This window comes from Theropithecus gelada, chromosome 17, assembly GCF_003255815.1.
Source record: "Theropithecus gelada isolate Dixy chromosome 17, Tgel_1.0, whole genome shotgun sequence".
NCBI lineage: Eukaryota > Metazoa > Chordata > Mammalia > Primates > Cercopithecidae > Theropithecus > Theropithecus gelada.
In genome coordinates, this window is record NC_037685.1 from 34,793,299 (window position 1) to 34,808,410 (window position 15,112).

Genomic DNA, 15,112 nt, shown 5'->3' on the forward strand with positions numbered 1-15,112 from the left:
GTTCATCAGGGATATTGGTCTAAAATTCTCTTTTTTTTGTTGTGTCTCTGCCAGGCTTTGGTATCAGGATGATGTTGGCCTCATAAAATGAGTTAGGGAGGATTCCCTCTTTTTCTATTGATTGGAATAGTTTCAGAAGGAATGGTACCAGCTCCTCCTTATACCTCTGGTAGAATTCAGCTGTGAATCCATCTGGTCCTGGACTTTTTTTCGTTGGTAGGCTATTAATTATTGCCTCAATTTCACAGTCTGCTCTTGGTCTATTCAGGGATTCAACTTCTTCCTGGTTTAGTCTTGGAAGAGTGTAAGTGTCCAGGAAAGTATCCATTTCTTCTAGATTTTCTAGTTTATTTGCATAGAGGTGTTTATAGTATTCTCTGATGGTAGTTTGTATTTCTGTGGGGTCGGTGGTGATATCCCCTTTATCATTTTTTATTGCGTCTATTTGATTCTTCTCTCTTTTCTTATTAGTCTTGCTAGCGGTCTGTCAATTTTGTTGATCTTTTCAAAAAACCAACTCCTGGATTCATTGATTTTTTGGAGGGTTTTTTGTGTCTCTATCTCCTTCAGTTCTTCTCTGATCTTAGTTATTTCTTGCCTTCTGCTAGCTTTTGAATGTGTTTGCTCTTGCTTCTCTAGTTCTTTTAATTGCGATGTTAGAGTGTCAATTTTAGATCTTTCCTGCTTTCTCTTGTGGGCATTTAGTGCTATAAATTTCCCTCTACACACTGCTTTAAATGTGTCCCAGAGATTCTGGTATGTTGTATCTTTGTTCTCATTGGTTTCAAAGAACATCTTTATTTCTGCCTTCATTTCGTGATGTACTCAGTAGTCATTCAGGAGCAGGTTGTTCAGTTTCCATGTAGCTGAGCGGTTTTGATTGAGTTTCTTAGTCCTGAGTTCTAATTTGATTGCACTGTGGTCTGAGAGACAGTTTCTTATAATTTCTGTTCTTGTACATTTGCTGAGGAGTGCTTTACTTCCAATTACGTGGTCAATTTTGGAATAAGTGTGATGTGGTGCTGAGAAGAATGTATATTCTGTTGATTTGGGGTGGAGAGTTCTATAGATGTCTATTAGGTCTGCTTGCTGCAGAGATGAGTTCAATTCCTGGATATCCTTGTTAACTTTCTGTCTCGTTGATCTGTCTAATGTTGACAGTGGAGTGTTGAAGTCTCCCATTATTATTGTATGGGAGTCTAAGTCTCTTTGTAAGTCTCTAAGGACTTGCTTTATGAATCTGGGTGCTCCTGTATTGGGTGCATATATATTTAGGATAGTTAGCTCTTCCTGTTGAATTGATCCCTTTACCATTATGTAATGGCCTTCTTTATCTCTTTTAATCTTTGATGGTTTAAAGTCTGTTTTATCAGAGACTAGGATTGCAACCCCCGCTTTTTTTTGTTCTCCATTTGCTTGGTAAATCTTCCTCCATCCCTTTATTTTGAGTCTATGTATGTCTCTGCGTGTGAGATGGGTCTCCTGAATACAGCAGACTGATGGGTCTTGACTCTTTATCCAGTTTGCCAGTCTGTGTCTTTTAATTGGAGCATTTAGTCCATTTACATTTAAGGTTAAGATTGTTATGTGTGAACTTGATCCTGCCATTATGATATTAACTGGTTATTTTGCTCGTTAGTTGATGCAGTTTCTTCCTAGCCTCGATGGTCTTTACATTTTGGCATGTTTTTGCATTTCTGGTACCGGTTGTTCCTTTCCATGTTTAGTGCTTCCTTCAGGGTCTCTTGTAAGGCAGGCCTAGTGGTGACAAAATCTCTAAGCATTTGCTTATCTGTAAAGGATTTTATTTCTCCTTCACTTATGAAACTTAGTTTGGCTGGATATGAAATTCTGGGTTTAAAATTCTTTTCTTTAAGAATGTTGAATACCGGCCCCCACTCTCTTCTGGCTTGTAGAGTTTCTGCCGAGAGGTCTGCTGTTAGTCTGATGGGCTTCCCTTTGTGGGTAACCCGACCTTTCTCTCTGGCTGCCCTTAAGATTTTTTCCTTCATTTCAACTTTGGTGAATCTGGCAATTATGTGTCTTGGAGTTGCTCTTCTCGAGGAGTATCTTTGTGGCGTTCTCTGTATTTCCTGGATTTGAATGTTGGCCTGCCCTACTGGGTTGGGGAAGTTCTCCTGGATGATATCCTGAAGAGTGTTTTCCAACTTGGTTCCATTTTCCCCCTCACTTTCAGGCACCCCAATCAGGCGTAGATTTGGTCTTTTTACATAATCCCATACTTCTTGCAGGCTTTGTTCATTTCTTTTTCTTCTTTTTTCTTTTGGTTTCTCTTCTCGCTTCATTTCGTTCATTTGATCCTCAATCGCTGATACTCTTTCTTCCAGTTGATCGAGTCGGTTACTGAAGCTTGTGCATTTGTCACGTATTTCTCGTGTCATGGTTTTCATCTCTTTCGTTTAGGACCTTCTCTGCATTAATTACTCTAGCCATCAATTCTTCCACTTTTTTCAAGATTTTTAGTTTCTTTGCGCTGGGTACGTAATTCCTCCTTTAGCTCTGAGAAGTTTGATGGACTGAAGCCTTCTTCTCTCATCTCGTCAAAGTCATTCTCCGTCAAGCTTTGATCCGCTGCTGGCAATGAGCTGCGCTCCTTTGCCGGGGGAGATGCGCTCTTATTTTTTGAATTTTCAGCTTTTCTGCCCTGCTTTTTCCCCATCTTTGTGATTTTATCTGCCTCTGGTCTTTGATGATGATGGTGACGTACTGATGGGGTTTTGGTGTAGGTGTCCTTCCTGTTTGATAGTTTTCCTTCTAACAGTCAGGACCCTCAGCTGTAGGTCTGTTGGAGATTGCTTGAGGTCCACTCCACACCCTGTTTGCCTGGGTGTCAGCAGCAGAGGCTGCAGAAGATAGAATATTGCTGAACAGCGAGTGTACCTGTCTGATTCTTGCTTTGGAGGCTTCCTCTCAGGGGTGTACTCCACCCTGTGAGGTGTGGGGTGTCAGACTGCCCCTAGTGGGGGATGTCTCCCAGTTAGGCTACTCAGGGGTCAAGGACCCACTTGAGCAGGCAGTCTGTCCCTTCTCAGTTCTCAGCCTCCGTGTTGGGTGATCCACTGCTCTCTTCAAAGCTGTCAGACAGAGTTGTTTGCATCTGCAGAGGTTTCTGCTGCTTTAGTTGTTGTTTAGCTGTGCCCTGTCCCCAGAGGTGGAGTCCACAGAGACAGGCAGGTTTCCTTGAGCTGCTGTGAGCTCCACCCAGTTCGAGCTTCCCAGCGGCTTTGTTTACCTACTAAAGCCTCAGCAATGGCGGGTACCCCTCCCCCAGCCTCACTGCTGCCTTGCGGTTAGATCGCAGACTGCTGTGCTAGCAATGAGGGAGGCTCCGGGCGTGGGACCCTCCCGGCCAGGTGTGGGTAATAATCTCCTGGTGTGCCTGTTTGCTTAAAGCACAGTATTGGGGTAGGAGTTACCTGATTTTCCAGGTGTTGTGTGTCTCAGTTCCCCTAGCTAGGAAAAGGGATTCCCTTTCCCCTTGCGCTTCCCAGGTGAGGCGATGCCTCGCCCTGCTTCAGCTCTCACTGGTCGGGCTGCAGCAGCTGACCAGCACCGATTGTCCGGCACTCCCTAGTGAGATGAACCCAGTACCTCAGTTGAAAATGCAGAAATCACCGGTCTTCTGTGTCACTCGTGCTGGGAGTTGGAGACTGGAGCTGTTCCTATTCGGCCATCTTGCTCCACCCCCCTCTATAAATATCTGTTGAATAAATAACTGAATGAACAAAGTGACACATGGGTCATCTTAGGTATGGTGTATTTTTGTAGATTGCCATTCTCTGTCCTACTACATGAAACTTGGATTCAGCCTTCACTAAAGCTTTTAGAAACATACATATAAAGTGAGTATATCTGCATGAAATAGCCCCTTTAGGAAGTTGGAAAAATTTTTTTAGAGGGCAAGTATGGCTTACAAGTAAAAAGGATCCCAGGGTGGGTGGAAACAGATAAAGATTTGTTCTAACCATTAGGACAGGATGTGATATGGCATAGCTGTCAAGGCCAGATTCTCCCTCTGTAAGACCTCTAATAAGTATAAATTTAACTCAGAATTCATCTCTAATAACACAGCCACAGTCACAATGACATAACGGAGTGCTTTACTGAAAAGGTTGACAAATGAAAAGAGATCTAAAACCCAACAAATCTTTTAGTTAAAAGGTTACTTTTTCTTGGAAACAGAATATAGTACCACCAAGTTATAAAAATGCAAAAAACAGTTTATATGAACTTTCTGACTTTCGACAATGTCATTGTTTAAGAATGTAACTAAATTACTTTTGAGGTATTTCATAATACATGTTGGGTATTTAAAAAGTAAAAAAAAAATACATGAATTCAGTAATGACTCAAATATTTTCTATTTAGTCTGATAAATTGGCAATTAAAATAACTACACTTTATTCATAAAATATCCAAGATAAAGAATATACTATATAAAATAACCAACCATTTAATAGTAACATGCTTACAGTTTCTCAAAGCTGAATGTGACAAATGTACTTCAGGAAAATGTATTTAACATTGGACTTAGCTATATTCTAATTCTAAACTTACTTTTTTGGGGTGTGGAGGGGTGGAGTCTTCTATATTGCCCACGCTGGTCTTGAACTCCTGGGCTCAAGCGATCCGCCCACCTCAGCCTCCCAAGTAGCTGGGATTAAAGGTGAACACCACCACACTCGGATTAAACTTACTTCTATATGAAAAATAACCAGACTAACTTTTAGGGACTAGTGGTTCCACCAATTCAATTTTAAGACTACTAACAGAATTTTATAAACACCTATGATGTTACAGCATACATAAGAAAAATATTTTTTAAAGTTTTAGTAATTCAAACCAAAACCTGCTGTACGTTAAAAAAAAAATTCACTTAAAAATTAGTTGGAAAAAAATACACTTAACACTAGAGTACCGTTCTGAAGAAAAAACTTTTTATGACTTCAATGACATGTTATTTTTAAGCAGCAGCAGAAGTCTTAAACACCTTTATATGCTTCGAAATACTGTTGATGATCTGATTTTCAATACTGTAATGAGTGCCATTAAAGAGACCATTGTTCTTTGAATCAGTCTCTGTGTTGCTGTTGGAAACACAGTAAGGCAGAAACACTGGAATCATGGAGGCAAGTTACTGAAACACTGTGATACTGAAATACTGCTGGCTTCTGGAAGAATCTTCTGACATGTGGAATCAGACATCTGAAGAATCGCTCCAATCAGTCACAGTTACTAAGCTGCTTTTTAATGTGCTTGATTCATTTTCTTGAAGTCCTGTAAGTGGTGGGGAAAGGCAGGAGAAGAGAAGGCCTCAACGGTTAAACAAGCACATTGTCAAGTCTATAAAAATCCATAATTTCATATTGTCATTAATCACTCAGTGTCTAAATGTGTTCATGAATCCTCATCTCCCAACCCCCATGAGCTATGTATAGGATGCCACTTTAAAATCCAACCATGAATTGGTCGCATCTCTAGGATACACTCACAGGACCCTTGGATGCAAGCTTCCACCCTGCAGCCTACAAACAGCAGGGGCCACATCCTGCTTCCCACTCCTTCCCCAGCATTCAGCTCAGGGCCTGGATGTTGAAGGTGCTCAGTACATTTGTGTTGTAGTTACTGACTCTGAGTGAATAGATGGTAAAGAAAGAAGGATGAAATTAGCAAGCCAAGTAGGGATTAAGTATTAAAAAACAGATTTTCTAGGGTAGATAGGCTTAACAATGAAGTCAATTTTAAAATGCCATGATTTTGAGCCACTGAAATAGAGTGCAGAGAATTCCACTCAAGTTTGACTGTAGAAATGTGTTCCTCCAGGGGCACAGGTTTATGATGTTGGAGTAAAGAGACAGGAGATTTCCTTAGGGCATCCTCTTGGCCGTGTAAAGAGTCACTGTAATGCAAACAGGGTCTCCTGGTTTTCAATAATTAGAGTTGACGCTTAGACAGCACAGATAACTGATGCCAGTTATGCAACAGCTATGTTATAACTGGACAATGTGAGAGAAAAGGTATCGTGAAGGACAGAGGCAGCAACAGCTTATCTTACAAAGGGGCGAGAGGCTGCTGAAAATGAAAAGAGCAAGGGTGGAGATGTGCAGGTATTAATTTAAAATTACAGGCTGGGTGCAGTGGCTCACATCTGTAATCCCAACAGTTTGGGAGGCTGGAGCGGGAGGATCATTTGAGCCCAGGAGTTTGAGACCAGCCTGGGCAACCTGGTGAGACCCCCATCTCTAATTAAAACAAAAAAAGTAATAAAATTATACGTAGGAATACAAAAACAGTGAAGAAGGCATGAGAGGTGCGGTGGGTGGTGAAAATGAGCCAAGTCCCCATCTGTCTTTGCAGGACATCAACAGTTAATATCTAAAGTCGATGAATCAACAGAGTGGTTTAAGGCCGTTACTAAGAGGCACAGAGGTACCACTAATGAAGGTGGTGCGATGGCAAAGAGAAGCCTTCTGAACTACTCAGCTTTCAACATGTGCCAGAATTACTTTGACAAAATATTAAAATTTTCTAATTTAAAAAACTTTACTGAGTTATTAGGCTTATCTAGGCTCTAGATTGGGGGATATGAAAATCATTTCAAGTAATTATCTCATAGTATTTCATCCTACTGACTACAATGCTATAACAGAAAACTCCCTTGGGAGAAAATGAAGAAAAATATTTAATAGGGAAACAGACTAATACAGAAAAACTGCCAGAAGAGTGGTCTCATTCAGGTATATGATCAGAAATTTTAATTCCTAAAAGGCATCTTCATGACGAGAATATGGGTATAGACATTTTCAAAAATAACATAAAAGCCAGGCATTGTGGAGAACATCTGTAGTCACAGCTACTCAGGAGGCTGAGGCAGGAGGATTGCTTGAGCCCAGGAGTTTGAATCCAGCCTAGGCAACATACTGAGACCCCATAGCCTAAAAAAAAAAAAAAAAAAAAAAAAAAAAATTTTTTTTTTTTTAGACAGAGTCCCACTCTTTTGCTAGGTTGCAGTGCAGTGGCGTGATCTCAGCTCAGTGCAACCTCCGCTTCCCAGGTTCAAGTGATTCACCTGCCTCAGCCTCCTGAGTAGCTGGGACTACAGGTGCGCACCACCACGCCCAACTAATTTTTGTATTTTTTGTAGAGATGGGGTTTCACCATGTTGGCCAGGATGGTCTCGATCTCTTGACCTCGTGATCTGCCCGCCTCGGCCTCCCAAAGTGCTGGGATTACAGGCGTGAGCCACTGCACCCAAACAAACAAACAAAAAAAATGTAAAGAATACAAACAATTTGGGGGCTACGAGTGGTGGCCCATGCCTGTAATCCCAGCACTCTGGGAGGCCGAAGTGGGAGGACTGCCTCAGTTACTAGGGAGGCTGAGGTGGGAGGGCTGCTTGAGCCTAGAAGGTTAAGGCTGCAGTAAGCCATGACAGCACCATTGTACTCCAGCCTGGGTGACAATAACACCCTGTTTCAAAAAATAAAAATAAAAATAAATTTAAAAATTTAAAGACTAAAGATTAGTCCTATAATTAAATAAAAATAACAATATATATGAATCAGTAAGTTATACATATCCACTCCTTATTTAAATAACATAAAGCACTGACAGCTTTCTTTCTTGTCTGATGATATACTAGCATAAGTTAATTAGATATTTATAAAGATGAAACACAACTAATAAGAAAATGGACTGAGCTTGTATTAGAGGGGAAAGCAGCGAACCTTCTCCCTTTGGCCCCTTAGGATTAAATGCGCCCCAGGCATTTAGCACATGAGCAAAATGTGGCTCATTTTTCACAGGTGGAGGTTCCTTCTGTTCTTTTCCAGATTTTTTTCCCAAAGATATCTCCTCCTTTAGGGATGATATGTCCCAGTCTTCATCCTCCACATCTGCACACTAAAAGAAAGGAATGGAGAATAATTAATGTTTCTTTAAAAAAAAAAAAAAAACCCGGTGCCCCTCAATCATTTCATTGGTTAGACTGAGCATCTAACATTGAACCATAAGGAAAGAAGTGGGGAACTATTAATACTTCCAAATCTAGTCATTACTGCAGGGCAATGAAATGGATTTGGAAGTTGGTATTCTGAAATCTGAATCATCTATTTTTCATTTCTGCCATGGAAATATATGTTTCCTACTCTACTAATCATGAATGTAGAAAATTCCAGAAATACTACACTGTAGGGGTACGAAACGCTAAAAGGCAGGGTGCTCTCGAGTAGGAGTGAGGTCTGCTCTCGCTTCTTACCTCTGTGATAATAATGACATCTAACTACCGACACATCACACCAAGGCCTGGAGAAATAGCCCCCAACCGGAAGGTGCACACAGTTCTAGCATGTCCTTCCTAAAGAAAGATGCTTTTGCACTCTCTTGAATGACACAGGACTTTCTGTCATTTTTGGCTTGTGTAACACAAATAGACTTAACTAATAAAAGTAATCTGACAAAATGCCCTGGACTGGAAGACCAGTTAACACAGATGATTCATTGCTGTGCCCAGAAATACAATGGGAGAGCTCCATCCACAGAAACACTTCTGGCATCTTGGCTGTTAGAACCGCTGGGAAAATGTTTGGGCTTCTTCTCTAATGCAGACAGAGGAGCTTGAGCTCCACCCTCACTTCAGCTCCCAAGTGGGGCTAAACCCTTAAAAGTCCCTAAGATCTCATGTGAGGGTAGTGGAGAAGATCTGAAGGGCCCTGATTCTGGTCAGTCACAAATTTCTTTGTACAAATCATTTGATATCTGCAAGTATCAAATAATACATGTGACAGGATTTTGAAAACCTGTAAAGTGTGATGCTTATTATGTATTGTTGCAGTTATCACACCAATATCTTTGACTGTCTATGGAATGGAAAGAAATGCAATACTGAGAACAAGAAAGGTGAAAATCTCAACCTCTACTATACCAGCTAACTATCTGTTTTATATTTCACTACAAAAAGTGTGACCACTAAGGTGTTGTCAAAAGACAAATAAATGTATATCTAGAAAGTAAAAGTGATTTCACCTTTAGTTCTTGTAATTCTTCTTTTTTGATAAACATCTCAGGAACATTAGTTCCACCAACTGGTTTATTCACATTTTTGCGATGTGAAAACATCTTTTCAACTTTTTCAGTAGGTGTTTTAATGGTGGCTCCTATAAGATCAATAAAAATTAGGCAAGTGAAGTATTTAAAAATTTCATCTATCTTCAATTCCAAAATAACCTTACAGGAAACTTTGAAAGAGTCTAAGCTTTGGAAATAATTATGTATTACTTCCAAGTCAGTTGATGTACTTTGGGGTTAAAAAATTAAACACATAATCCTTAAAATAATCATAATCCTTGAGACTATGAGCTATAAAGTTTTCATTTTATTTAATTAATTTAAAAAAATAGAGACGAGGTCTTGCTATGTTGCCTAGGCTGGTCTTGAACTCCCGGGTTCAAGCAATCCTCCTGCCTCGGCCTCCCAAAGTGCTGGGATTACAGGTGATAGCGACTGTGCCTGGCCTAAAGTTTTCATTTTAAATCAAAGAAAGATGATCTCATTCAAGTGTGTGGTCAGAAATTAATTTCAGTGAGATAACCTGCATGAATGGAATATTCATAAGGGTATTTACAAAAACAATATGAATTTTTAAATGAATTCATTATATTTTATCTCATTACACAAATACATGGTATATACACATTATATACAATACAAATTACATCCAAAATATATTAAATATAACAAATTACATACAATATATTAAATATAATAAATTACATCTGATATGTTTAAAATATATAATTTTAAAATTGCATTAAGTAGAATTTTTTTTAAAAATAATGATCCATCAGCTCTACTTCTCTTCAGCAAATATTTGCAGTGACAGGCTAAGATCTTTCTTCCTTTAGTATTACTCCAGCTCCAAGAGGCAGCACAGTGTATTAGAACAGCCATTCTCATAGTCACCCAGTGTCCTGGGTTGAATTGTGTCCCTCTAAATTCACATGTTGAATTTCTAACCCCCATTCCTTAGAATGTGACCTTATTTGGAGGCAGTGCCTTTGCAAAAGAAATCAAGGTAAAGTGAGGTCATTAGGATGGGCCCTAATCCAATGTCCTTATACAAACCAGACATCTGGACAGAGATGCACACAGAGGGAAGATGATGTGAGGATGCACAGGGAGAAGACAAGTCAAGGACAGAGACGTGGAACAGACCCTCCCTGGCAGCCCTCACAGGAACCAACAGTGCCTACACCTTGCTGTTGTACTTCCAGCCTCCAGAACTGTGAGGCAATAAGGTTGTGTTCCTTAAGCCACCCAGTTTATGCTACTGTTATAGCAGCCCTAGCAAACTAATATACCAGGTATCATTCCCAACTCCTTCTTCTCCTTCAACTGGAAAGTGCTAAGCCCTGCCCATTTTCCGTGGGCGCCTTTGGGATCCGCTGCATCCGTTTCTTGCGCACCCTCCCAGAGCTCAGACTCCCAATGCTCGGTACACCCGGGTGAGGGCCACCGTCCTAAATAAAGTTTCCAGAGAGTTTTCCAAGGTAACAGCTCACCTGTGGGCTTGGGAGAATCATCAGTGTCCTCGATCTCGCTTCCCTCGGTCCCGTCCGCGTCACTTTTCACTGCGTTCTTCCCGAAGCTGCCTTTGTTTTGCGATGGCGGCACAGGAAGTGGGCCTGGGGATGCGTATGCCCGGATGAGGTCGTCGTCCTCCTGCTCCTCCTCTGAACTAAAGGGAGGTGTCCTACACAAATCAACACCGAGACAGGGGTGCTGTTTTCGTAATGCTTCAAGATTTATGATATTAAAAGATATGCCTCTTAAAGTGGTGGCACCTTTCTCAGGTAATTCCCAGTGGGCACAAGTGCCTTTGGGGTTATGACCAAGATGGCGGCAAGGCCAGAGGTTATACCCATGACTGAAGCATCCTCCCACGCCCAGATCTCTGCCAGCAACGGGGCATGTTTATCAAAATGGGCTGAAGCTGGGGCCTGTCTCCTCTAAACCCAAATGTGTATATTCTTAATAATTTTGGTTTTCATACACCTAAGAAAAACATTTCTCAAAGAAAAACATTCCTCAGTATAACCACTCATCTTTTAAAATTGTGTCATTACTTAGTTTCTTTATACTGCACTTTATTGTAAAGAACTTTTACATACACAATCTCATTTGTATCATCACATGAATTATTACCCAAATTTTAAAGTGAAATAGAAGTTCAAAGCAGTGTTTGTTCATTTAAATAATATTTATTGGGCACCTAAATTCCAGACAATGTGTCAGTCTTGTACATGTTGATTCATTCACACCACATCCCAAGAAATAATGCTCTTCCCATGAGATTATGTATAAGAAAAGTGCTTTTGAAGGGTGAATCATTGTTTATTGTCTCTAATACACAGTACCTCAATGAAGAGAGATTTATGTCATCAATATCTCCAGAATAAGGCAATGATGATTAAATTATTCATGATCAAATTAGTCTTACTCATAATTAGTAACAATATACCTACAATTTATTGAGTACCCACAAGTGCCAAGCACTGAGCCAAGCCCTCTTCATACATTCCCATTTAATTTGTAGAACTCTCTTGTGAAAAAGGCAGCATTATTCCATATTGCAGATAAGGAAATTGGGACTTAAAACATCCCATATTACAGATAAGAAAACAAGCTTACAACAGTAATCAACTAAATCAGTAGTACACAGGTGATGAGCAATTGAGCTAGGGTTTTTAGTATCCTAAGAGGATCTAAGAGAGGAAGAGCTACTAGGGTCATTATTAACTTCCACAAAAAACTGGAACACGAAATTATTACATTTAAAACAAAGTTACATTGTCACAGGTCTAGGCATAAAAACTCAACATCAGCCATTTAATTTAAATGTACTTATTGAGAAATTACTCAACATTGTCAGGGGGCGGATATAAGAATGACTCAGGTGTCTCTCTTCTTAATGGAATCCATAATGTGGTTAAGGGCTATTGACTTATGTACTAACTGATAAAGACAGAAAGACATGTCACAAATAACGTATCACAAAGGGACAAATTATGATAGTAAATAATTATGGCTTCATTCAACCATAATGAGCATACTACTTTAAAATGAAAGGAATGTTCAGTGAAAATAATTTTTAAAATGACCTTCCCATCCCCATCAGTACTCACGTAATAGTTGAAGACTTTCTGGGAAAATGATCTTCCATGATGTTTTTCTTAATTCTAAAAAACAACAGAAAAATATTTTTAAATTGCAGAAGTTAATAATATAATTTCAGATACATTTCTATGGAACTGGTGACTTTTGCTTTTGACATATACTAACGAGGAAGAGCAGCAACAAAAGTCACCAACTGTCAACAAGAGACTGGTAGGAATTACAAGTGTGATTCTCTGTTGGACCAAACACTGTTATGGACTCAATGTCTGTGTCCCCCCCGCCCCAAATACATATGTTGAAGACCTAACCCACAGTATGATGGTATCTGGTGGGCCTTTGGGAGGTGATTAAGTTTAGATGAGGTCATTGAAGATGGGGGCCCCCATGATGGGATTGGTGCCTTATAAGAGGAAGTGAGGCCAAAGCTCGCTGTATCTCCACCATCTGAAGGCATGGCAAGAAGGCAGTCGTCTGCAAGGCAGAGAGCCTTCACCAGAACCTGACTATACTGGTATCCTGATCTTGGACTTTCAGCTTCCAAAATGGGAATATAAGACATTTCTGTGAAGCCACCCACTCTATGGTATTTTGTTAAAGCAGCCTGAGCTAAGACAAACATTGATAAAATAAATCTGAGGGCTGAAATACTCACTTTGAAACAGATGTCCTATCAGTAGAAACAGCTTTTTGTCTAATCAGTTGTCTGTTTTTGGGAGGAAGTTGTATCATTTTGGGTACTTCTCCAGTTGAAAGGGTATCCATTTGAGAAACACTGTACTTATCTGGAATAGAGTGTCATTCATGAGTCTCCATTGCCTTTATGGTCAGTAAGTGAAAAGCAAAGGTAAACAGTGTAATACACCCTATGCTGCTGTGGAAATGAACAATCCCATCTCTAGGGTTTAAAGCCAGAGTCGAGGGTTGTTGTTTTGTTTTTACTGTAAAAACAAAATCCAAGACCCAGCATTTAATAGTACAAACAGTAAGAGAGTTGTCAATGAAGTGGCAAAGTTTGTTAACCATTTAAAATTATAATAATTTAATGATATCTTGTGGTGAAAAAAAGAAGAAAAAAGAAAAAGTTGTTAAATTAAGCTCCCATTTGCAGTAGGTAACAAGCTTACCTGAAGATAGTAGTGCTTTCTCCTCAATTTTACAGCTGACTTGATGTTCAAGGAATTCTCGAATTTGATGAAAGTTAGGTATTTCTCTTTCTTGTTTATGTCTTTCTGATTCCACACTTTTTAGTACTCTATGCAATTGATCACTTGAAATGCCATGTACATCCTGAAAGAATAAGATTGAAGTTGGCCAATTATCCTGGGAGGTTTCATTTCATGGGGATATATCAGCATTAACTATGCCAACATTTCAATCCATCCTTACAGGACTCCAGCTGTGTGTAGAGGGTGAGGGTGCCCCAACAAGTAACACACTCTCCTGGCCCCAAAGAGGCCATGAGTTCAGTTGGGCACATAAGGCATGCATATGTTTATGACTGGCCGACCAACGAGGCTATGTGTCATAAGAACCCAATGAGTCTACAAAGGCTAGAAGAATTCCAGGGAGAGAGGCCATCGAAGGCCCCAGTGGCCAGAGAAGCCTGAAAGGGAAGGCTGAGCTGTGGCGTGAAGGACAGGTGGAGTCAAACAAGCAAAAACAAGGAGAAATTTCCAGATGGGTAGGCATGGGGTACGGACACCTGTGAGAAAGGAAGGTGTCGAGGCAGAAACAGGCAAGGCACATCCCACAGGTTAATGCTTACAAAGACCTGGGTGATGAAACCAGCAGAAGAGACTAAATGCCAGCCTAAAAGGCTGAAAGGTTATTCTACAAGGAACAATAGGTCATCAGAGCATCAGAGGTGACTTTCTTTCTCTCTTTATTTTTATTTATTTATTTATTTATTTTTTTTTTTTGAGACAGAGTCTGGCCCTATCACCCAGGCTGGAGTGCAATGGCACGATCTCGGCTCATTGCAACCTCCGCCTCCCGGATTCAAATGATTCTCCTGCCTCAGCCTCCCTAGTAGCCGGGATTACAGGCACCCACCACCACACTCAGCTTATTTTTGTATTTTTAGTAGAGATGGGGTTTCACCGTGTTGGCCAGGCTGGTCTCAAACTCCAGACCTCGTGATCCACCTGCCTTGGCCTCCCAAAGTGCTGGGATTACAGGTGTGAGCCACCGCACCCGGCTAGAGGTGACTTTTAACTATGCAAATAGCATAATTAAAGAGACAATATGAGAAAAGTCATCTGGATTTGATGAGAATCTAGACAGAAGAAAACTAGTTAAAGGGATATTTGTTGAATAACAGTGTCTCACACACACACAGCTACCTATCATCTTTGTCCCCATACCCCTTGCTTCCCTCAGCCTTCCCAGTCCCAGGTACTGGCCCTACCACCCACCTAGTTGCCCAGGACAGAAATCTGCATCATCAGATTAAGTACCACCTCCAAGAAGAAGTTTTCTCTGACCTCAGTTATTCAATCAACCCCCTCCTCTACTTTTCCTTTATTTCACTTCATACAATCTAAATTAGAGATCTCCCATTTGTCTGGACAATCATTTGTTTTATGCCTATCTTCCTATACCATGTAGCTGGAGGATAAGGCCTAATACTGTACAAATGTCAATCCTTCCCACTTAATATACAAAACTGGAAACAATTTCAATCAGAATCCCAACAAGCATTATTCTGGGAGTTGAAAAGTTATTCCTAAAGTTCATTGGAAAACAAGACATGGAAGAACTACCAGTAAATTTTTGAAATAAGAAGACTAATGAAGAAGGCATGGCCTATAAAAGATACTAAAACACAGGACAAAGCCACTACAATTAAATTAGTATGGTGTGGGCAAAGGAACACACAAAAACCAAGGTAAAACAGTTGAAAGTCCAAAAACAAATC

At 40.2% G+C, this 15,112-nt stretch overlaps 1 protein-coding gene across 6 annotated transcripts in view; it reads right to left on the reverse strand.

Moving 5' to 3' along the window:
* Positions 1–4,109: 4,109 nt before the first annotated feature.
* The window catches only part of DZIP1 (DAZ interacting zinc finger protein 1), a 63,799-nt gene continuing 52,796 nt past the window's right edge, over positions 4,110–15,112 (reverse strand). For 3 of the 6 annotated variants that reach the window (XM_025364384.1, XM_025364385.1, XM_025364382.1), the window contains 7 exons: positions 13,320–13,482; positions 12,848–12,977; positions 12,204–12,257; positions 10,581–10,771; positions 9,046–9,176; positions 7,749–7,923; positions 4,110–5,298 (listed from right to left, as the gene is read on the reverse strand). In XM_025364384.1, the coding sequence (XP_025220169.1) occupies positions 5,219–5,298; positions 7,749–7,923; positions 9,046–9,176; positions 10,581–10,771; positions 12,204–12,257; positions 12,848–12,977; positions 13,320–13,482 (924 nt within the window). In that variant the 3' untranslated portion in view covers positions 4,110–5,218. Of the gene's footprint in view, positions 5,299–7,590; positions 7,924–9,045; positions 9,177–10,580; positions 10,772–12,203; positions 12,258–12,847; positions 12,978–13,319; positions 13,483–15,112 lie in introns of those variants that run through there. The other 3 variants (XM_025364383.1, XM_025364380.1, XM_025364381.1) reach the window with 1 other exon arrangement.